The 20,684-nt window shown below is 34.6% G+C and overlaps 4 protein-coding genes across 8 annotated transcripts; all 4 read left to right on the top strand.

Annotated features, from left to right (window-relative positions):
- Positions 1 to 900: 900 nt before the first annotated feature.
- LOC127256029 (D-amino-acid transaminase, chloroplastic) lies at positions 901 to 3,665 on the top strand. The gene is made up of 4 exons (XM_051281865.1): positions 901 to 1,458; positions 1,559 to 1,602; positions 1,750 to 2,602; positions 3,451 to 3,665. Exons 1-4 carry the CDS (start codon positions 1,308 to 1,310, stop codon positions 3,543 to 3,545), a joined length of 1,143 nt encoding a protein of 380 aa, XP_051137822.1. The 5' UTR covers positions 901 to 1,307; the 3' UTR covers positions 3,546 to 3,665.
- A 1,195-nt stretch (positions 3,666 to 4,860) lies between these two features.
- Positions 4,861 to 11,335, top strand: LOC127255655 (TOM1-like protein 9). The gene is made up of 10 exons (XM_051281308.1): positions 4,861 to 5,169; positions 6,306 to 6,384; positions 7,452 to 7,550; positions 7,635 to 7,748; positions 7,863 to 8,023; positions 8,721 to 8,802; positions 8,907 to 8,992; positions 9,591 to 9,788; positions 9,894 to 10,318; positions 10,439 to 11,335. Exons 1-10 carry the CDS (start codon positions 5,069 to 5,071, stop codon positions 10,993 to 10,995), a joined length of 1,902 nt encoding a protein of 633 aa, XP_051137265.1. The 5' UTR covers positions 4,861 to 5,068; the 3' UTR covers positions 10,996 to 11,335.
- A 1,097-nt stretch (positions 11,336 to 12,432) lies between these two features.
- Positions 12,433 to 15,479, top strand: LOC127255975 (protein PEROXIN-4). The gene is made up of 6 exons (XM_051281787.1): positions 12,433 to 12,532; positions 12,752 to 12,798; positions 13,882 to 14,001; positions 14,093 to 14,221; positions 14,664 to 14,793; positions 15,199 to 15,479. Exons 2-6 carry the CDS (start codon positions 12,793 to 12,795, stop codon positions 15,285 to 15,287), a joined length of 474 nt encoding a protein of 157 aa, XP_051137744.1. The 5' UTR covers positions 12,433 to 12,532; positions 12,752 to 12,792; the 3' UTR covers positions 15,288 to 15,479.
- Positions 15,480 to 15,616: 137 nt separating this feature from the next.
- Positions 15,617 to 19,199, top strand: LOC127255729 (VAN3-binding protein). 5 transcript variants are annotated; one of them, XM_051281426.1, is made up of 10 exons: positions 15,617 to 15,697; positions 15,813 to 17,005; positions 17,288 to 17,532; positions 17,640 to 17,705; positions 17,796 to 17,867; positions 17,965 to 18,328; positions 18,398 to 18,544; positions 18,638 to 18,687; positions 18,770 to 18,827; positions 18,914 to 19,199. In XM_051281426.1, exons 2-10 carry the CDS (start codon positions 16,957 to 16,959, stop codon positions 19,090 to 19,092), a joined length of 1,230 nt encoding a protein of 409 aa, XP_051137383.1. In that variant the 5' UTR covers positions 15,617 to 15,697; positions 15,813 to 16,956; the 3' UTR covers positions 19,093 to 19,199. The 5 variants fall into 5 exon arrangements, with proteins under 5 accessions (XP_051137383.1, XP_051137382.1, XP_051137384.1 ...); XM_051281425.1 differs by lacking the exon at positions 15,617 to 15,697 and having other exon boundaries at positions 15,783 to 16,137; positions 16,765 to 17,005; XM_051281427.1 differs by lacking the exon at positions 15,617 to 15,697 and having other exon boundaries at positions 15,783 to 16,137; positions 16,756 to 17,005.
- The last annotated feature ends 1,485 nt before the right edge of the window (positions 19,200 to 20,684 follow it).

The following is a 20,684-nucleotide window of genomic DNA, read 5'->3' as shown; positions in this document are numbered from 1 at the left end:
TTTGTTTTTTCTTAAAAAACAAAAATAAAAATTACTACTTCTCAAAATATTAGGGATATTTAAGATGGGTATAAAAGTATTTTTAAAACACTAAAATATTTACTTTATGTAATTATTATAAAAAAATTGAGATAATTTTATAAAAAAATAGAGAATTAATTACCAAAAAATTACAAATAAGACTATTGTTTTGGGAGATACAACTATTATTTTGGAACTAAAGAAATATATTATATATATTCATTATTATACAATTTTTTATATTTTACAGTTTAAAAAAATTTCTTCTAATCAAAACACAAAAAAAAAAAAAAATCAGTAAACTTTTAGACAAAATCTAATAAGTTGCAAATTAAGGGTGTGTTTTTCAATAAGTTTGAAAAAATTTTGATTTGAATTTAATATTAAAATAATGTATAATAAGAATTTTATAAAAGAAAAGAAATTATTTTTTTTTGAAAAATACAAACATTCAAATAATAAAATTTTGAAAAATTTAGTTAAAAAAACACACCCTTTTAAGTTAGACAGAATATCAGATGGACTCATGGAAGATCATCCTTTAGGGACATATTAAAGTTAATTTTAAATGATGGAAGATTGGGTAAGGATGCTTTAAACATTATGAAGAATACCCAACATTTGTTGTAATCAATTGTTTAAAATAAAATAAAATATATTTAATAGTAATATATTTTTATTCAAATTTCAAATATTTTATCAAATAAATTAATTTTATATTTTTATATCATGTAATCTATTTTCAAAGGTACGTTTGTTTGGGAGTTTTTTAATTTGAACAGTGATATAACGATGTTTTTTTAATGTAAAATTAATTTTTAATATAATATAAAAAATAAAAATAAATATTTATTTTGATACGATGAGAAAAAAGAGAGGAATAATGAATTTAAAATGGAGAAAGGAACCAGTCGCCGGCGTTGGTGTCCCGTCCGCCGTCACCGCCTCCGCCTCCACCTCCACCTCCGCCGCTCAATCCCCAAATTCACACCGCCTTGTTCTGTGTTTCCATCTCAAATCTCGTCTGATTGTGGATTCCATGGCCGGCAAGTCCCTCTCCCCCTGTCGATGTCTCAATCTCATTCATGGCCGCTTTTGGGTGGTTATATGAATTCTTTACTTCCCACTCTCCGCGCCACCCCAAATCCCTATCCCCATCGACATTAAATATGCTGAAACAATCCCCAAATGATTCGCCCAATTTTGTTCTTAATTGGAGGAATCTCTTCGTCACTCTTCTGCTGCGTGCTCTCGTCGATTAATCCCTCTCGCTACGCACACTCCACATGGCGTCGTCTCTACCGACTTCTATGGCGATTCCGATCTCGCAACCTTCGCCGACGCTGAATCGCTGCGCCACCAGACGGATTAATGGAACAGTGTCTCGTTTCCGATCGAATTGCGTCAACTGTTCGATCCAAACCGACCTCTCCCCAGGTAATTCAATTTCCTCAAAATTAACAATAAATTCAACGAACTACCTGATGTTTAATTCCGATTGCATCGTGATTTGTTGTTTCTGATGTTGGGGAAACAGAGTCGAATCGATTGTTTGATGTTCCTGTTCTTACTTGCTCAGAGGTTCGTCTTCTCTCTCCATTTCTGCAATCAGTTGCAGGCTAGATAACTTAAATAGATGCGTGTGAAATTCATTCGATTTTCCCTATGAGACTGTTGAGGAAGACGTTGCAATAATCTAAAATTTCTTTAATCCTGTCGATTTTCAAGGCCATTGATAGGTTAAGAACAACTCAAAAAGCCTCCAAAAGCAAGCAGCAATATCTGGCAATGTATTCGAGCATTTTTGGAGGAATCACAACAGATCCAACAGCAATGGTGCTTCCAATAGACGATCACATAGTCCACCGTGGGCACGGCGTGTTCGACACTGCCGCCATCATCGATGGCTATCTATACGAGCTCGACCAGCATCTCAACCGGTTCTTAGGATCAGCAGCAATGGCAAAAATAAAAACTCCATTCGACAGGGACACAATTAGGCGAATCCTCGTGCAAACCGTGAGTGTGTCCAAGTGCAGGGTCGGATCGTTAAGGTATTGGCTCTCGGCCGGCCCCGGCGATTTCCAGCTGTCTCCATCCGGTTGCCATGGATCGTCAATGTACGCCATTGTTATCCAAGATCACTCTCCACGGGATGACAGTGGCGTCAAAGTAGTGACCTCTTTGATTCCTATAAAGGCCCCTCAGTTTGCTGTTATGAAGAGTGTGAATTATCTTCCCAACGCGCTGTCAAAGATGGAGGCTGAAGAGAACGGCGCTTATGCAGCGATCTGGCTGGATGACGAGGGGTATGTTGCCGAAGGGCCTAATATGAACGTGGCGTTTGTGACGAAGGAAAGGGAGCTTTTGATGCCGAAGTTTGATAAAATTCTGAGCGGCTGCACGGCGAGAAGGGTGTTGACGCTCGCGGAACGTTTGGTTAAGGAGGGAAAGCTCAAAGGGATTCGAGTAGGGAACGTTACGGTGGAGGAGGGTAAGAAGGCGAGCGAAATGATGCTTATTGGAAGTGGAGTTCTTGTCCGAGCAATAGTACAATGGGATGACCAAATCATCGGCGATGGTAAGACTTACTCGAACATAGAATGTTCTATTCTAATACCATGTTAAATGATCATCTTATTTAAAATTTTAAGTTTATAGGGAAATATAATATTAGTTTCTTTCTAATGTAAGGTGGATTTACCACTTATATTATGTTAAAATGATCATCTTATCTAAAAATTTAAGTTAATAGGGAAATGGATGGGTAATTTATTTTAGGCAAAATTGTCCATAACTGCGTGCCTAAATCTCTTCTGAATTTTAAAAATTGCATAACACTATTTTATATTTTTAAAAACGTTACTTTTTTTTTTTTTACATTTTTTGTGTGATTAGACGATAATTTTCTATTTATATTTTTTGCACGACGGAAGTTTCATGCAACATTTTTTAAAGTATAAGAAACGTCATACAATTTTTTAAATATAGGGAGATTTATGCTGAATTTCGAAACTACGGGCAATTATGAGTAATTTTGTCTTTCTTTTAATACATTCGTCACATATAAGGTGGATTTGCATTTATAGTATTTTAAGGGTGTGTTTGTTTGGGGGTTTGGATTTTGAGTTGGGATTTAAATAGTAAAAATTTTGAATTTGAATAGTTGTATGATATGATATAAATAGGTGTTGATGTGATGTTTTGAATGTAAAATTAATTTTTAGTATAATATAAAAAATAAAAAATAGATGTTTGATTTGATGTTTTTGGGGGGGGAAAAAATTGGATGAATAGTATAATTTTGTTAAAATTCTACAAACGAACACACCCTAAATGTCCATTTCATTTAAAAATTAAGAAAATGCATCGTTAATTGCGTATTATATAGTTTTGTTGGTGGGATGAATTTGTTCTCTTTTCCGGCAGGTAAAGAAGGTCCGATAAGTCGCGCGCTGCTGGATCTTGTTATCGAGGATATGAAATCGGGGCCATCCTCGGTGAGAGTCCCGGTTTCGTATTAACTCGGGTTTGTTCGTTTCTTTTGTTATGGAACTAAAATATTAAGCTCAACTCGATTCGTTTCGTCTAAGATTGTTGATAATGCTTATAAGCAATGAGTTGGTGGATTGTTTGGAGGCGTCCCTTGCATTTTGATGCTCATGTTGTTTATTATGCCAGGTGAATAGTTGTCTTATAATTTTATGAGAAATTATTGGATTATTTTTTTTTAAAAAAAATAAAATAAATTAATATACTATATATATTCATTATTTTTATTTTATTTATATATTTTTTATATTCTATATAAAATAAAATTTCAAATCAAAATACAAAATAAATACAGCATGGTATTATCAACTATTATGTATATACTCTCTCTATATAGCCTATTTTTAATATTTTTTGTTTTAAAAAATATATTTTTCTCTGTCTAATTTAATATTTTTTTTATTGTTTTTGTTTATCCTATTTAAATATAATTTTGTAAAAAATAATTATATATAAAAATTCTCATAATTTTTACAAAAATATTTATGTTTTCATTTATAAAACAAATTTGTCAAAACTTATACTGATCAATGAAAATTATAATAATAAAACTAAAGAAATAGAGTTGTTTTCAAGTTTAAATTGTGTAAATAAATATTGAAAACGAATTAAAAAAATAAAAAAGAAAACCTATGTTTGTAAAATTCTTATCAAATATGTTATACTTGTAAGCTGAGGTTATAGGTTTAAACTCCGACGTCTCCAAATATAATTTGTCTTTGTCGGATTTAATTCTATATTAACTTTTAGTGTTTATATAATATTTTTAGAGCTTGTTTTTAACATGAGATTATCTAAAAAATATTTTTTGAGCAATTGTCATAGATAAATATAATTCATAAAATATACTAATATTTCGTATTAAGTTATTAGTTTTTTTTTTTATATAAGTTAATATAATATATATAGGTATATATTTAATCCAAAACTGTCTATATATATTGGATTAACAAACTCATAATTTTATTTTAAATAAAAAATATTATCACCTAAAAAAATATTATCACCTAAAAAAATATTACCTACATCATATACTAGTATTTAAAAAAAAATAATATTATGGGCATGCTACGAGACATAAAACATAGTCAAACAACTGTAAAGCACCTATCGTCCACAGGCTGACGTGTCCACCAAACCCACTAAAAATATGTCAAACCTCAGCCGTCAGATCTACAACGCCGGCGGCGTTGAACGCCAACTTGGACGGTCAGATCACTAGCCACGCGTCGAATTCTTATTGGCTTCTTCCGAACAATTCTCCCACATTTCCTGATACAGCAAAAATCTAATAACGGACTGGATAGAAAACCAGCGATTGATCCGCCCAAGATAGCAACGTTGGGGTAATTGTTGCTCTACAGTTTGATTCACGCAGGGAAATTCGATTGTTTGGAAGAGATGCCTGGGTGATTTTGATAGGTTTTTGTGCCTGCGGCAAGGGGGTCGGCTTCGATTTTTGCTTTTTCTCCGGTAGGGTTTTGGGGAGGGAACGATGGTTAATTCTATGGTGGAGAGGGCGACCAGCGACTTGCTGATTGGGCCTGATTGGGCGATGAATATTGAGATCTGTGACATTTGCAATCGTGATCCTGCGTAAATTTCCTGCTTTTCCTTACTTTTTACGTTTGAATTTTTGACTGGGGTTTAGTTTGTTGAAGAGAAGGATGTTCGTTGTAGGGTTTAATTATTAGGGTTGGTTGGGGGGGGGGGGGTTTCCTTGCTTTAGTCTTGCTTTTATTTTTCTTTTTATTATTATTATTATTTTCTCAGTTTGGATAAAAGAGATAGGAATATATATTGTAATTATAGTGTTGGTACATTTCTGTACTTCCATATGTTTTTAAGTTAGTTGTTCAGATTGCTTAATGATTTTTATGATAAATACGTAGTGAATTAGTAATTTATAAAGGGATAGAGCAGTTGGATAATTTTTAATGATAAGTGTAGATATGTTCATGAAGTATTTTGGAGTTTTGGTTGGTTTGTGAATAGTAAAGAGTTTAATAGGAAATGAATTTGGGGTGTGTTTGTTTGGGGGTTTGGATTTTGGATTGAGATTTGAATAGTAAAAATTTTGAATTTGAATAGTTGTATGATGTGATATAAATAGAGTTTGATGTGATGTTTTGAATGTAAAATTGATTTTTAGTATAATATAAAAAATGAAAAATAAGTGTTTGATTTGATATTTTTGGGGGGAAAAAATTGGATGAATAGTGGAAATCCTTCAAAATCCTTCAAACAAACACACCCTTGGTGGATTTAATGTTTTGAACAGTGAATAAATTTATGATGTAATATTTTAAATAAAAATTATTTTGAATGTGTTGTTTAGAGAGATTTTTTTTTTTTTTTTTTTTTTTTTTTTTAAATAGTACACAAAAACACAAATTTAAATCATAAGTAAACAGATTAAGTTGATAATTAATGATGGAAATTTGAAATGCAGGATAGCATGTAATTATAGGATAAGCTAGAGGAGATAAGTGTGCTTTTATTGCTCTTCTTGGATGGCATTTGTTGGTTTATCTTTTCTCTTATACATTTTGGGTAAATTTGAGTGAACAAGGGAATGCTATGATCGCTCAAAGGAATTCTATTTGATTGCTGGAATATGGCACTTGATCTGTTACTTTGATATATATTAAATATATAGTGGTTACTGTTTAAGCAAAGATGCTGTTTGTAAGCTCATCTTCAGTTTTTTTTTTTTTTTTTAATTGAACCAGACAAGCAAAAGACATTGTGAGAGGTATAAAAAAGCGTCTTGGTAGCAAGAATTCGAAAGTCCAGCTTCTTGCCTTAACAGTGAGTTTCTCTTTCTGTTCTGAACATCACATCACATCTACCAGCTATGGTGCTTTGGGCTTCGATGAAGGACTCATTATTCATTAATGTGAAGCCAGGTCTGTGTGAATTGGTTTGAAATATCCTCTGCAGGCACAATTTTTGGATTCAGCTTAGGATGACCATAGGCCATTTTAATTAGAGTCTCAGCAGGCAAAGATGTTGAATAAAGATTCATTCTTTTGAAATTGTAATTAGGGAGATAAGTTGTAAACTCCTAAACCAGTTGAGAGTAGGATGCATGATGTTCTTACTAGCAAGCTTAATTGCCGGATTGTAATATCCTAGAATACTATCAGTTGTATGGAACTAAAGTAAAGAGAATCATGAAATGATTTTTTGATATTAAACAAATTTCATATGGGGATGGAGTAAATAGTAGTGCTTCTAGTAATCCAGTTCAGCTTCCTATGTTCACTAGTCATAAATATATATTGGTCACTTAACGTGTAATTTGTTTTTAAGGTGCTTTGTTTATGTACAACTGAAACATAATACAAGTTATGTCTTCATATTTTGACTACATTTGAGTTAAATGTGGCATAGGTGAGATTCTATCAATTGACTCTCTATGTTCATTGAGCCTAGAAGATTTATTTACTACCTCATGGAGCTTGAAGATTTTTCATAGCTAACGGAATTAATAGCAATATAAATAATGGTTTGATCCAAATGAGTGAACATGTACCATCATTGCTTGTTGAACTTGCATGATTCATATTTAAATATCCATGTGTGAGTATATTAGTTTTTGCGACAGCTCTAATGGTTACTAAATGATGCGCCCAATTTTATGGATATTTGCATAATCAGCTTTTTGCTAGGGGTCGATCATTGCCTTTAAGATGAAAGTGTAATGACATATTCATGTTATAAAGAAGATTTGAATCTTTCACATCTGAGATGCACATTTCCTTTGTTATATGCTCACTTTTAGAATTGAGTGTTTACCTTCTTTCTTGTAGAGTTTGCATATTCTTGCAGTAGAAGGAATTTTCATTATCTAAGACAATTGCAAATGTTTATAGTTATTAGAGACCGTTGTAAAGAATTGTGGTGATATTGTCCACATGCATGTTGCTGAGAAAGATTTACCTCACGAGATGGTAAAAATTGTTAAAAAGAAGGTAATCTTATTTGTAGATTATTGCTAGTGCCCCTTTCATTTAAAATGATGCTGATATATTAATGCCGCAAACTTATTACTGCAGCCAGACTTTCATGTGAAAGAGAAGATATTAACTTTAATTGATACTTGGCAAGAAGCTTTTGGAGGACCTAGGGCAAGGTATCCCCAGTTCTTCATAGCATACCAGGATTTAGTGGTAAGCCTTGCTAGGCCTTTTCTTGTAATTTTAATTTTTGATTTTCTGATATTGTTCTTGCAATTGAAGTGTTTAATCTGTTTATCTATCTGTAATTTATGGATTGTTTATCAGCGTCTTGGGGCAGTTTTCCCTCAGAGATCTGAAAATTCAGCTCCTGTTTTCACTCCAGCACAATCACATCCTCTGACATCTTATCCCCAAAATATTCACAATCCTGAATCTATGCCAGGTGCTGCTGAATCTTCTGCACAAGCTGAATTTCCGACATTGAGGTTTAGTATCCTGGATTGAGTACATTTTGATTTCCTTTGTATTGCAGGCTTTGGAATGGCACTGTGATTTTTACTAATTTCTGTTTATTGGGTGTGGAAAGGATTATTAGTTTTAAGCAAAATGATACCCTAAATTGATATATTATTTTTTATGAAACCTTAACGCGAGTTTTTTTCTCTTTGTTTTGTGATAGTCTATAATTATGTATAAATTCCTTATTGAAAATACATTGATAGATTTTTGTGGAATTTAACTTCTGTTGTGGGAGAAAACCTCTATTATATGGAACCAGCATCAATTATGCGTGGATGAATTTGGTTAATTGTTAGTCTTTGTGTCTTATAGAATGACAAATTTATAGATCATCTGGCTATTACTGTTCTCCATAATTTTCACGTGGGAGCCTTTCCAATTTTTATTTGTAAGAATTGCTCAGTGGTTACAAGTGTTGCATTTCTTAATATCTTTTCCTTGTGTTATAAAAGCATGCAATTCTTTTTTTATTTTTTTCCTTGAATTTTTTATTTTTTCATTATTGTTCCATAATATCTATATTTCTTCTGTACCATATGGTTTCCAGTTGTTTGTGAATGTGAAAATTTGATCACTAATATATTTTGACTTTTATTTGATGAATCAAGTTTTATAGGTTTTTGATCCTTGTTCTGTCTGTATTTTATTTTATTTTTTTTTCAGCTTGACTGAACTTCAAAATGCTCGTGGTATCATGGATGTTCTTTCTGAAATGCTGAATGCTTTAGACCCTGGTAACAAGGAGGTATGATTATTTTATAGAGGCAAGATTTATGATGATTATTTCATCCAAATGGAAAAATTTGAGATGTTAACTTAATTTTGTTTATTTATTTAATCTTTTGATAGGGACTCAAGCAGGAGGTCATTGTCGATCTAGTTGGACAGTGCCACGCATTTAAGCAAAGAGTGGTACAACTGGTTAACTCGACCTCGTACGGCCTTGTTTTCTTTCACACACTTGCATATGCTTTTTTTTTTCAGCTATAAACTTTTACTGTGCATCTTCTGATTATCTTTTTCAAATTTTAATTAGTGAACTTGATATTATAAAATTTTCAAGTATGTCTGCTAAGCTTGGCTAGGAAAATGCTTTTATATGTTGTTTACTCATTAGATATCCAAATGGTTTAATTGCTAAGAGAAGAATTAAATAGTCTTTTGAGTCAGTGAGAAGAAACAATAAACACAGCCACTTAAAAATTAACATTTAATTAACTGTATAAAATATTTTTTTCGCACTACAAGTTCCAGTAACGCTGGCCGTAGGTGTGAGCAGTTTTATTTAGCAAATTGAGCGAGCCTATGTTCTGTGCGGATATTTTTATATGAATTTGAAATACCTACGGCATGGCTAGTATGTTTGGAAAGAGAAGTATGTTGCATCCTTTAATTTTATCTTTTGTATGGATTCTGTTATGGATAATCAACTAGAACAGCCCAGTGCAGTGTCTAAAATTATAATGGTTCTGATAAATTCAATCCAAGTGAAATTGTATTTATAAATTTGCTTTCTATTTACCTGTTTTTTAGGGATGAAGCATTGTTGTCCCAAGGACTAGCCCTGAATGATGACCTGCAACGTGTACTATCAAAGCACGAATCAATTGCTTCTGGAACTGCAACCATTCAATCAGAGAAGCCGAAACCTGAATCTTCTCAAGCTTTGGTCCCTGTTGATACTCCTCTGATCAGCACTGCTGATACCGGTAGCAAACAAGCAGATAAGGGGTAAGTTACTAAGTTTTGCTTCTGCTTTTTGTTGTTTGATCGATCATATTCACATGTTTAATTTGTTTAATTTGTTTTTTCTTGCTTTGAATTGATCGTTTGCAGATCCACATCCAATACTAGCTCCCAGATACCGTTGGCAGTCTCTGGCCCTCCGACTACTAATCAGGCTACAACTCCAACGAAGGCAGCCGATCCCAAGATAGATCTTTTGAGTGGAGATGACTACAACTCTTTGGCACTTGTACCCGTCGGACAGCCTCAACCAGCAAGCCCCGTCGCTTCTCAGCAAAATGCTCTAGTGCTTTTCGACATGTTCTCAGACAATAATCACAAGACAAATGATACTCGGCCTCTGAACTCTCCACAACCCTATTCTTCATCGCCTCAGTTTCAGCAACAGCAGAATTTTCAGCCCCCACAACCCTCCTCACCGTACCCAAATGGAAGCATTAATCTCCAAGGTTCTGGTTCTGTCTGGAATGGCCAGACAACTCCACCTCAGCAGCTGCCGCCTTCTACAGTTTACAGTATGCATTCGTATTCCCACTTTTTACATTTACTGTTCTGGTTATGACATAGCATTATTACATTTCGAAAATAAACAATCTTGAACAGCAAGAAGTATGCTTTTTCGACTTGTTTGACAGGTGCTCAGAGCAGTGGCGCCCTACCCCCTCCACCATGGGAAGCCCAACTTGACAACAGCGTTTCAGCCTTCACCCAGCCTCAGCAAACCCAACCATACAACGGCGCCCATCTTACAATGATGGGCAACCACCCCCACCCCCACCCCGCCATGCCTGTTAACCAAATGCCGGCCTTGAATCCAAATCCGTATCCCTTCCAGAGCCCACAGCCCATGGTCATGTATCCCCAGCCGATGCAGATCAACCCGATGGGCTACATGTATCCCCAGCAGCAGATTTACGCCAACCAGATGGTCGGATTTGGCTACGGGTATCACTACACCCACACCCAACCCCAACCTCAAAGCCGCCCCCAATTCCTTCAGCAAAGCATGTCGGCCCTGTCTCTGAGGGATGCTGCCTCCGGTGGCGGCGGCCTGCGAAGCTCTCCGTACTCTATTGCTGCCTCCAATGCCAGGCCTTCTTCTAAGCCAGAGGACAAACTATTCGGAGACCTCGTCGATATCTCGAAATTCAAACCCAAAACCACACCTGGTGCAGCTGCTGGGAGCATGTAAAGATGATGATGATGATGATGGATGGTTGAGTTGGTCCTATACTGGTTTCCTTTTGGTTTATCCTTTGTCGGTGGGTATCATAATCCCTCTCCTCCTTCCATTGCTGTCTGTCTGTCAGTATTTCTTCTCAGAACAGCACAGAAATGGTAACTCTGAAATTCGTTGGAGAAACAAACAGTTTTCTTTACTAGTGGAGGGTGAATGTTAAAGATTTTTTGTTTTTGCTGGTTGAAGTTGGTTGGTGTGTATTGTGTATAGTATAAGTGGTCCTTGATCAGTTGCAGTAGTGATGCTCTCTGTAATAAGCATATAATAAAAGTCGTGGATTTGATTGGATTTCTTTCTCGATTTTTCAGAGTTTAATTTTAATTTTTATTTTTTAAAATTAGATAGTAACATTATTTATTTTAATTTTTAACTCACTCAATAAGTACTCCCTCCCTAGTAAAAAAAACTGTTTCTATTTGACCGGACGTTTTAAGAAAAATAAATTTGTCATGGAAATAAACTTTGATGACAGATAGAATATATATTTCGGGGAAAAGTTGGGGGAAGGGACCTATTTTATAGATAAATTCAACTTCAAATTAATAAAATATAAGGGTTAAATTGTACCAATTTACCTGGGATTTTACGAAATTGAGTAAAATTTATAGCACTTTCAAAATTGAGTCAAATTTACCCCAATGTCTCAGGTCACCTGCAACACATGGTTCGCCTAGTGTGACTTGCCTGTCGGACCTGGTTTGCAGGGTATTAGGTTCGGTCGGGGTTTTACCCGGTGTACACTTTCGGATAGTAATTGTAGGTTCCATTGAGTCAAATTCCTAATTTTATAAACTTTGCATTCAACTAATTGACCATCCTTATTTAAGGATGTTTGATTTGCTCAAACTGCTAATTATAAATATATTCATTTAGGGTGTGTTCGTTTGTAGAATTCTAACAAAATTTTATTATTTATCCAATTTTTTCGCCCCAAAAACATCAAATCAAACACCTATTTTTCATTTTTTATATTATACTAAAAATCAATTTTACATTCAAAACATCACATCATCACCTATTTATATCACATCATACAACTATTCAAATTCAAAATTTTTACTATTCAAATTCCAATCCAAAATCCAAACCTCCAAACAAACACACCCTTAGTATATTTACCCTCAAACAATATTAAATTTTATTTTTTTTTTAAATCAGAGAAAAACAATTATTTATGATTATATTTACTGTTTTTTTTAAATTAAATAATAAATCAGATTTTAAAAATAAAAATTTTAAAACTTATTCGCATTTTCGGTATTTGCACAATTTTGCCAACTGCATGTAGATGTTTGCAATTTAGCCAAATGTAACACATTTTTTAATGCTATAGCTATATTGACCAGGTCAACTATATCAACGGTTACTAATACGGGAACACAGAAATATGGTGCACCGCATTACACTGAATCACTGACGAGGAACCTTTATCTGCGTGAGGGTCATCGTCCCCGAAGGTCCATTTCGGGTTGCGTCGGGAGTTCGCTAGGTGAGTTTATGTTTAGCTCGTGATTGCATTTCATCTCTCCGACGATTTTACTGCTGAATCAATTTTATTGGTTTATCTTTTTTTGGAAGAAATTATACCGGAAAGTTGTGTGGGCTTTCGATTTAGGTTATACTTTTCTAGTTCTTGGTGTTTGGGGCTGCGGCTAGAATTAATTCTTATATTATTAACTAAAAAACAATTTTTGATCAATTGATGCAGTTCTCATTAACGTCAATTAATCGCTGAAGTTGTCGCTGAATATGCAGGTCAGTTCTGTATTTGTGGATGCTGATTGTTTTCTTTTCATGGGGATTCCTTTTTATAGCAGTAACTCTAGCGAATTGAATTCTCAATTTCGCTTAAATTCTTAATTCCTAGTCCATAACCTCAATCGTAGTTTCTGCTGTAATTTCCTGGCGTTGTTCACGATCTGATTGTGTGCTGTTGAACTTGGGGTAAAGGCATGGATTATCCACGGTTAGTAAGGATAGGAGATAAGAAGTTCATAAGGATGATAAAGTACTTCTCAGTTCCCATTATATGTTAGGAGTTCATTAAAGGTGTTGGGTTATATGTTATGCAGGTGTGATGGTAATTTTATCATTTTATATCAATAGCAAAGTATGTTATGCAGGTAAAATTTGTTGAATCATATTACAAATCAAGAGCAAAGCAGGTTGAAGAAAGGGTCTGAACATGTTTAGCTGTTAACATGTATATAATCGATTGGTATCTCTATTTCGATGGCTGTTATGAATTTAACCTCTCTGATCGTTATTGCATCGGATGCAAGCATTAATAACATGAAATATCGAATTGATCTTATTATTTTATTATTCGGACTCAATGTATCAACCATTCATGGCGCCAAGAAGATGCAGTAAGACATTGTGTGCAAAGGCTTTAAGATGATGATGATGATGATTCTATCATGTCAAGAAACAAGTAAATGTCGTACAAACAATCCAATTGATATATCATATGGCTACCTAGGATCGTGTGCAGATTCATATAAGTTAAATATGAGAATTCCGGTATGATATTCTTAGAATAAGTCTTTTGGATCTTCAGAAAGGGGGCTAGTCATCTGAAAAAGACATGTTTAATGTAATTAATGGCGTCTTTGAATGAATGGAATGAGTATGCCGCTCTAAATTCAGACTTAGGTGATATTCTGTAGTTTGGAAAGTGAAACTTAGATGATGACATGTATACTTAGAGAATTTCAATTTGTTGGATGTGGATATGCAGTGTCGTGGTAGCTTGGGAGAGGCTTTCAAGTCATTACTGTATCTTGCATTGAACTTTTGTTGGGATTTATTTGAAGTTCATCTGTGCTTTGGAAATAGGCATCAAGGGCTCGGCTTTTTAAGGAATACAAAGAAGTGCAGAGAGAGAAAGTAGCTGATCCTGATATACAACTTGTTTGCGATGATACAAATATATTTAAGTGGACGGCTCTTATAAAGGTAGGTATATCTTATGATAGGGTTTTCTTTCGATTTTTTTTTTTTTTTTTTTAGATAAATTTAGTTGCTTGGTTGATTTTATGTTGTTTAGGGACCATCAGAAACTCCTTATGAAGGTGGAGTATTCCAGCTTGCATTTTCTGTGCCTGAGTATTATCCTCTGCAGCCTCCTCAAGTTCGGTTCTTAACCAAAATATTCCATCCAAATGTACATTTCAAGGTAATTCACTTTATTGTTCTTTTCTCATTCTTTTGGTATATAGAATACATATCCTATTTTGAATATGATCTCCACAATGAATGTATGCCTAGAGTATAATGAAAAATATGAGTTCCATAGTAAAATGAGAAATATGAGTCTCGTAGTAAATAAGTTGTGGAGTGCTGAACAGTGAACAATGTTGATAATTTGATATAAAGACTATTGCTGTTTTATGTGATAAGTTTACTTGCGAAGCTTTAGCCCTGACAAATGAAATGGGTGAGAAATAACAACAGATGTAAATAATATTAAAAGGATGAGCTTGTCTGTGTTAGCAATTATATGTAGTGTACCTACTATAATGTATTCTAGTAATGGATTATCATAAATTCATTACATATTAAGGCAAGGTGATGTTGTAAGGTACTAGTTGCTAATTATGCCCTTTCATCTTATGCAGACAGGCGAGATTTGCCTTGATATCTTGAAAAATGCTTGGAGTCCAGCTTGGACCCTGCAATCAGTTTGTAGGGCTATAATTGCTTTGATGGCTCATCCAGAACCTGATAGTCCTCTGAACTGCGATTCAGGTATTTTTATTTGTGCTTCTTTTCTAAACATTATGATGTACAATTATGTTTTATCAAAACGTTTAGCCTCAAGGGAGTTAAAATCACCATAGGAGAAGGAAAATGACCATAGTTTTTCTTTTTAACACACGCACACACTCATACCCCCAGCGAGAATTTTACCCAACACATGCACACTGTTACATATTTTAGAGACATGGAAAAACATGGACTGAATCCTTCATGGGTTTCTTGGTAGATAAAGGTTTATAACGGTCCGTTTGCTTGGAAACCTACCCATATTTGCAATTGCAGAACCTGTATTTAGCGCATTTTTAAGGTTTTCTTTCAAGTGAGTTTGTTGTTTTGCACTAGTTTCTATTTGTAGATTTTGAGTGAACTTGATGGCTTCTTGTCTTTGCCTAGGCAACCTTCTACGGTCAGGGGATATTAGAGGTTACCAGTCCATGGCCCGGATGTATACCAGACTTGCTGCCATGCCCAAGAAGGGGTGAATCAGTGGAAAGACATATGATCATATTTTCCGGATTTTACATTTGGTCTTAGACCTGTTGATGTAACATGTTACTCCACAAAGTTCTTTCACTGTATCATGCACTGAAATATAGTGGATTTGATAAGCCATTGTTTACTTAAATGATGCTTTTGGAGACTCTAATGGAATGGAACTATATTTTCTTCTACAATTTTATTTATTACTTTGCATTCCTTCCTCTTGTTTGATGCCTAAATGTACTTACTTATCTTTATCTTGCATGACAAAATGTTATATTATATTGGCAATTGTGGCCCCTTTATTTAGTTTGATGCGATTCTTTGATTGCATCTGCTGCGAAGTCCCTTTTAAGAGGTATTATTGCGAAAATGGCTCTGAGGTCAGAACCGAAACAAGTAATGGAAATAGGTTAGTCATCTTCCTGCACTCTCCTATATTATGTATTTCTAGTGTCTTGTTTTCCAGAGATTATTATCAAAATGTCTGGATCGGATGCAATAATCAGGCTCCCGATTCCTTGCAGGTTCATTCAGGGCCATGAAACTTTTTACAAACAGCAAAGCAACTGATCATGTTAGCCACTCCATGTCCAGTTGAACCAAGTACAGTGATCAAACCTTCCACTGTCAATCTCGCTTTACATCGAGGTCTGATGACCTAAGTCTTCGACTTTGACGCACCATCAGCAGGATCCATCACACCAGTGGCTTACAAGTTCCAACAGAGATTCAGTCTATCCAAACTGGTATTCGTGCCTCTTGAAAGCTCCTATAATTAAAACTCATTCTGCACTCTGTTGTTGCCAGCCATTGCCAATTCAAAATTGAGGCACTCATTTTCAGACTCAGGTAACATCAAACTTGACATAGATTTATGCTATGCGGTTTGATTTGATTTCCAAGTTATCATTGGTATAATGAGTTAATGAAAGTTGTCTTTCTAAATGAAGAAAATGCTGTTCGTTCAAATTCATGTCTTTATGAGCTTCAGGAGGCAAACCTGACCTTATATCATTCATTGATTGAAATTAATTGCCATCAATTTCTAACAACCCTTTGTACATTAGCTGAAATTTGTTGTTTCTATAAAGTTTAATTTACTTACTAATACCACACTTTTATATGCACAAAAACTAATATTTTTTTCCCTTTTTTTCTGGGATTTATGATCACTTTAAGGCCATAAAAGATAATCCTGTTCTAATAGAGGATATGCAGTGGGCATTAGAGGAAGCTTATAATAAATTATGATTAGTGGAAAGTGGGGTTATCTGCGAGTCTATAATACTTGATCATCATAATTATGTTCATCAATGTGGCCATTGTTATTATTGAGTAAACTAATGCCTCTGCACGAATGGAAAAGCAAAAGAGACTCCACTACACAGTCTACCAAAACTCAGCCAATATTATATGTTTTCCTTTTTCAGTAGTGATTGATGAATTAAATTCAGATTGTTTGACAAGTCAATGCAGAAAACTGCCAAAGGAAAGATTCCCAGAGCCAAGAACTCCACTAGAGTCCAAATGGTTGGTACTCGATGCAGTTTGGGGTCAGCTTTGTCCAGACAACTATCCCTGCTATACTGCAAAGCAATGGGATCCATTGAAGTGCTTGCTTTTCCATGAAAGTGGTGTCAATGGCGGATAAAAAGATTACATCTTGTAATGATGAACCGCCGCGCAGCCCTCAAAAGGAAGATAATTTCCAAAGGGGGTCAGTATCAGTTGGAGCTTTAATTTGGAAGATAGTTTTCAATATATAGATATACATAGTGCTTTAATTTCCCATGGAATCTTTCCTTTTGATCTACTCATCATTTAAATAGCAGCAGGGTTTGTTCAGAATCTGATCATCAGTAAGTTTTGTTCCATAGTTTCTGAAAACTTCATATATCAAGTTAAGTTTGGTGTGATGTGATCTTCAATTTCATGTCAGAAAGTGATTAAATGTGGATGAGTGACTCTCATTTGAGCTGTTTTTGCTTTCTTGTTTCAGTGTCTGTGAATTCAGGTGGTTCGAAATTCCGGGCCAATAGGCTGCTCGAGAACATCAAGGAGGAAGAAACTGCTGCTGAATGGCAGCAGCAGCAGCAGATCAGTTGCCCCCAACCTCAAACCCCTACGGAATCCATGGAGTTCTTGGCTCGATCGTGGAGTGTTTCCGCCGTGGAGCTCTCCAAGGCTCTTTGGAACACAAATGGTAATGCCGCGAAACCTCCATTGGGGTCTGAACACGAACATGTAAACTCCCTACTCTCTAATTTCCCCATTCCTTGTAAAGCCTTATACATTTGTTATCAGCTTTGCTATGGTTCGATTATTTGATTTGTGTTTTTTCTATTTTGCAGCATGATCAGCCCTTGTTGGCATCGGATAGTCCTCCAGAGTCCCCGAGAAGCAGTGATGAAGCCAAGGTATTTGTTTCTCTTACAACATGGTGTAATTAGAGCGAGACATGGAGCTAATGTGTGTGCTATGTAGTCCTAATGAATCGACATGTGCAGGAATTGTTTGTGCTACATCAAGCTCTCAATCCCGAATTCATCTCTAACCAACAATTGATCAGAAACAACGGGGTATGAATTCGATACGAACCATATGTTCTTAAAATCTTATGCATAAATTCGAAAGATGATCATTCATGTTTGTCAATCTTTCTTGCAATCGTAGCAGGTGTATAGAAACCTGATCATGAAACGGAAAACAATGGGGAGATGGATGAAAGATCAGAAGGAGAGAAAGAAGCAGGAGATCAGAGCCCATAACGCCCAACTCCACGCCGCTGTATCCGTGGCTGGCGTTGCGGCTGCCGTGGCTGCTCTCGCAGCTTTGTCGGTGGCTTCTCCGGAAAAGCACAAACAGCCTTCGAAATTGTCTGCTGCATTTGCATCTGCAGCGGCTCTAGTGGCGTCTCACTGCATCGAGATCGCGGAGGACATGGGAGCCGAGCACGACCACATTTTGTCCGTCGTGAACTCTGCAATCAACGCCCGGACTAATGGCGATGTCATGACACTCACGGCAGGGGCTGCCACAGGTCATTTTTGCTGAACTCTTCGAAAAATTTAACCTTCTCCATAAACTGATGGCGACGTTGCGATTGCAGCCTTAAGAGGTGCGGCCACATTACGCGCGAGGCTGAACAAGGAGCTTGGCGGAGGTTCGACCATTTCTGCGACGGACGAATCGAACGTCTCGATCGCTCTGAACTTTGTATCCAAAGGCGGCGAACTTCTCAAGCGCACGAGGAAAGGTAAAAGTTCTTTCGAAAAATCAAACTCCATTGAATTCGACGCTGCAGATCATCTGAAAATTCAACTACGATTCTCTCGGCTGATCGATGCAGGGGATCTGCACTGGAAGCAAGTGTCGATCAACATAAACTCGAACTGGCAGGTTAGCGCGACGAGTACAATTCCCCTTGATTGATTCATGCCTTATTATGTCTCGACGGGGCAATGATATCTCGATGAAACAGGTTGTGGCTAAGATGAAGAGCCGGCACATGGGAGGAACATTCACGAAGAAGAAGAAATGTACGTATATAGCTTTACGTATGTAACGTTGCGATAGACATGCAAAAAAAATGGCGTGCATGACTAATGAAGTTCTTATTGTGCAGATGTGGTGTCGGGTGTGGAGAGCGAGATCGGCGCTTGGGTGGGGCGGGAGGGGGAGGAGAAGGCGTACATGGCTATAGAGACGGCGGAGCGGGTGATCGAATTCGAATGCAGAAGCAGGGAGGAAAAGCAGATGTGGGTAGAGGGCATTCAACATATGCTAAATTTGCATATTGTTTGAATAATAATAATAGTAGTAGTATTTTATTAATCAAATAAAATGTTTTGACATTTATGTCATTTGATTTTCTGTATAAATTAATTATATGTATAATATATATATATATATGCAATATAACTAAAAATCAATAATATTTTAATATTAATGTACGAAAGACGTAAATAACAATCTATACTATATATATGTTAGTATTAATTAAATCATATATTTTTTTATATAGTGATTAAAGCTAATCAAAACCTTAATTATTCTCATTTTAGCAATGAATTAAATATCCAACGAATACATTAATTAATATTGTCGGCAAACCTGCTATTCATTACCATGTAATAATTGCATGGTAAGTCATGTAGGTTCAATATTAAATATTTTTTGGACATTTTTTCTCCTATATTGTGGCTTTAATTCTTTATTTAAATAATTTTTTTAAAAAATGTGATACTATGTATAAAAATTATACACTCCATATATTTTATAGCCATTTAATTGTAAAGATTGCATACTAAAAAAAAACAAAGGAAAAAGTTTAAAGAGAGTTTGTATTTTTATTTTAAATATATATATTTTTTATTATTAACTAATATAGTATGCAATAAAAATATATATATATTTTTTTTACAAAACTATCAATCAAAATATTATTTAATAAAATTGTCCAATTTAATGATAATATGAGTATATTTTATAGTATAAAAATACTTTAAATTAAAAATATAAAGAAAAAATGAACGTCATCAAAATAAATTTAAAAAAAAAATAAAAAGTGAGAATAGATAAGATAATTAATAGACTTGGTAGGAATTTAATAATTAATCAATCGAGTGTTGGCTAGCTATTAAATAGATTTGGTAGGCAATATATATTCTTTGGGTCTGTCTTTTTATTTTGTATTTCAAATAATAATAAAAATAACTAACTTAAAATTCCATATAATTATATAGTGAAAAATAAAAAATAAAAATAAACCAAAATGAAAATTACCTTATTTCAATAAAATTTATATCCAAAGTATATAATAAATAGTAATTATTTCGAATACAAATTAGGCTCTGTTTACATAATCAATTTTTACTTATTTAAGACTATTTATTTTTAAAAAATATTACATCAAATATATATATATATTTTCACAAAACATCAAATTAAATATTAGGTTTGTCTAGTATGACTTGTCTTGTCGGGTCTAGTTTGCAGAGTATTAGATTCGGCGTGAGGTTTACCCAGTGTGCACTTTCGGGTAACGGCTACGGATTCTCATATTACTTTTTTTTTTTTTTTTTTTTTCAATTTTTAAAATTCCAAAAACTTAATGTAGGTAGCAATGCAATAATAGCCTGATTATTGATCATTAGAGGTAGCTTAATAATGAGTAATTATATGCATTGCCTTCCAACAAATTAATTAATAATTCTTGAATTTACTAAAAAAAATTAAATAAATAAAACAAAATGATTATTGAGAATAATAAGAAACTGTAAGCAAACACAACCTCTACCTCTAATTGTCTATTTAAAATGCCTATATTAATTAATTTATTTATTTTTTAATTCAAATTAGACTTATACCCAATTATTAATTAACTATATATTATG

This window comes from Andrographis paniculata, unplaced genomic scaffold (assembly GCF_009805555.1).
Source record: "Andrographis paniculata isolate CXL003 unplaced genomic scaffold, ASM980555v1 Contig54END, whole genome shotgun sequence".
NCBI lineage: Eukaryota > Viridiplantae > Streptophyta > Magnoliopsida > Lamiales > Acanthaceae > Andrographis > Andrographis paniculata.
Note: the sequence above shows the minus strand (reverse complement) of the source record. Positions and strands in the feature narration are given on the sequence as shown.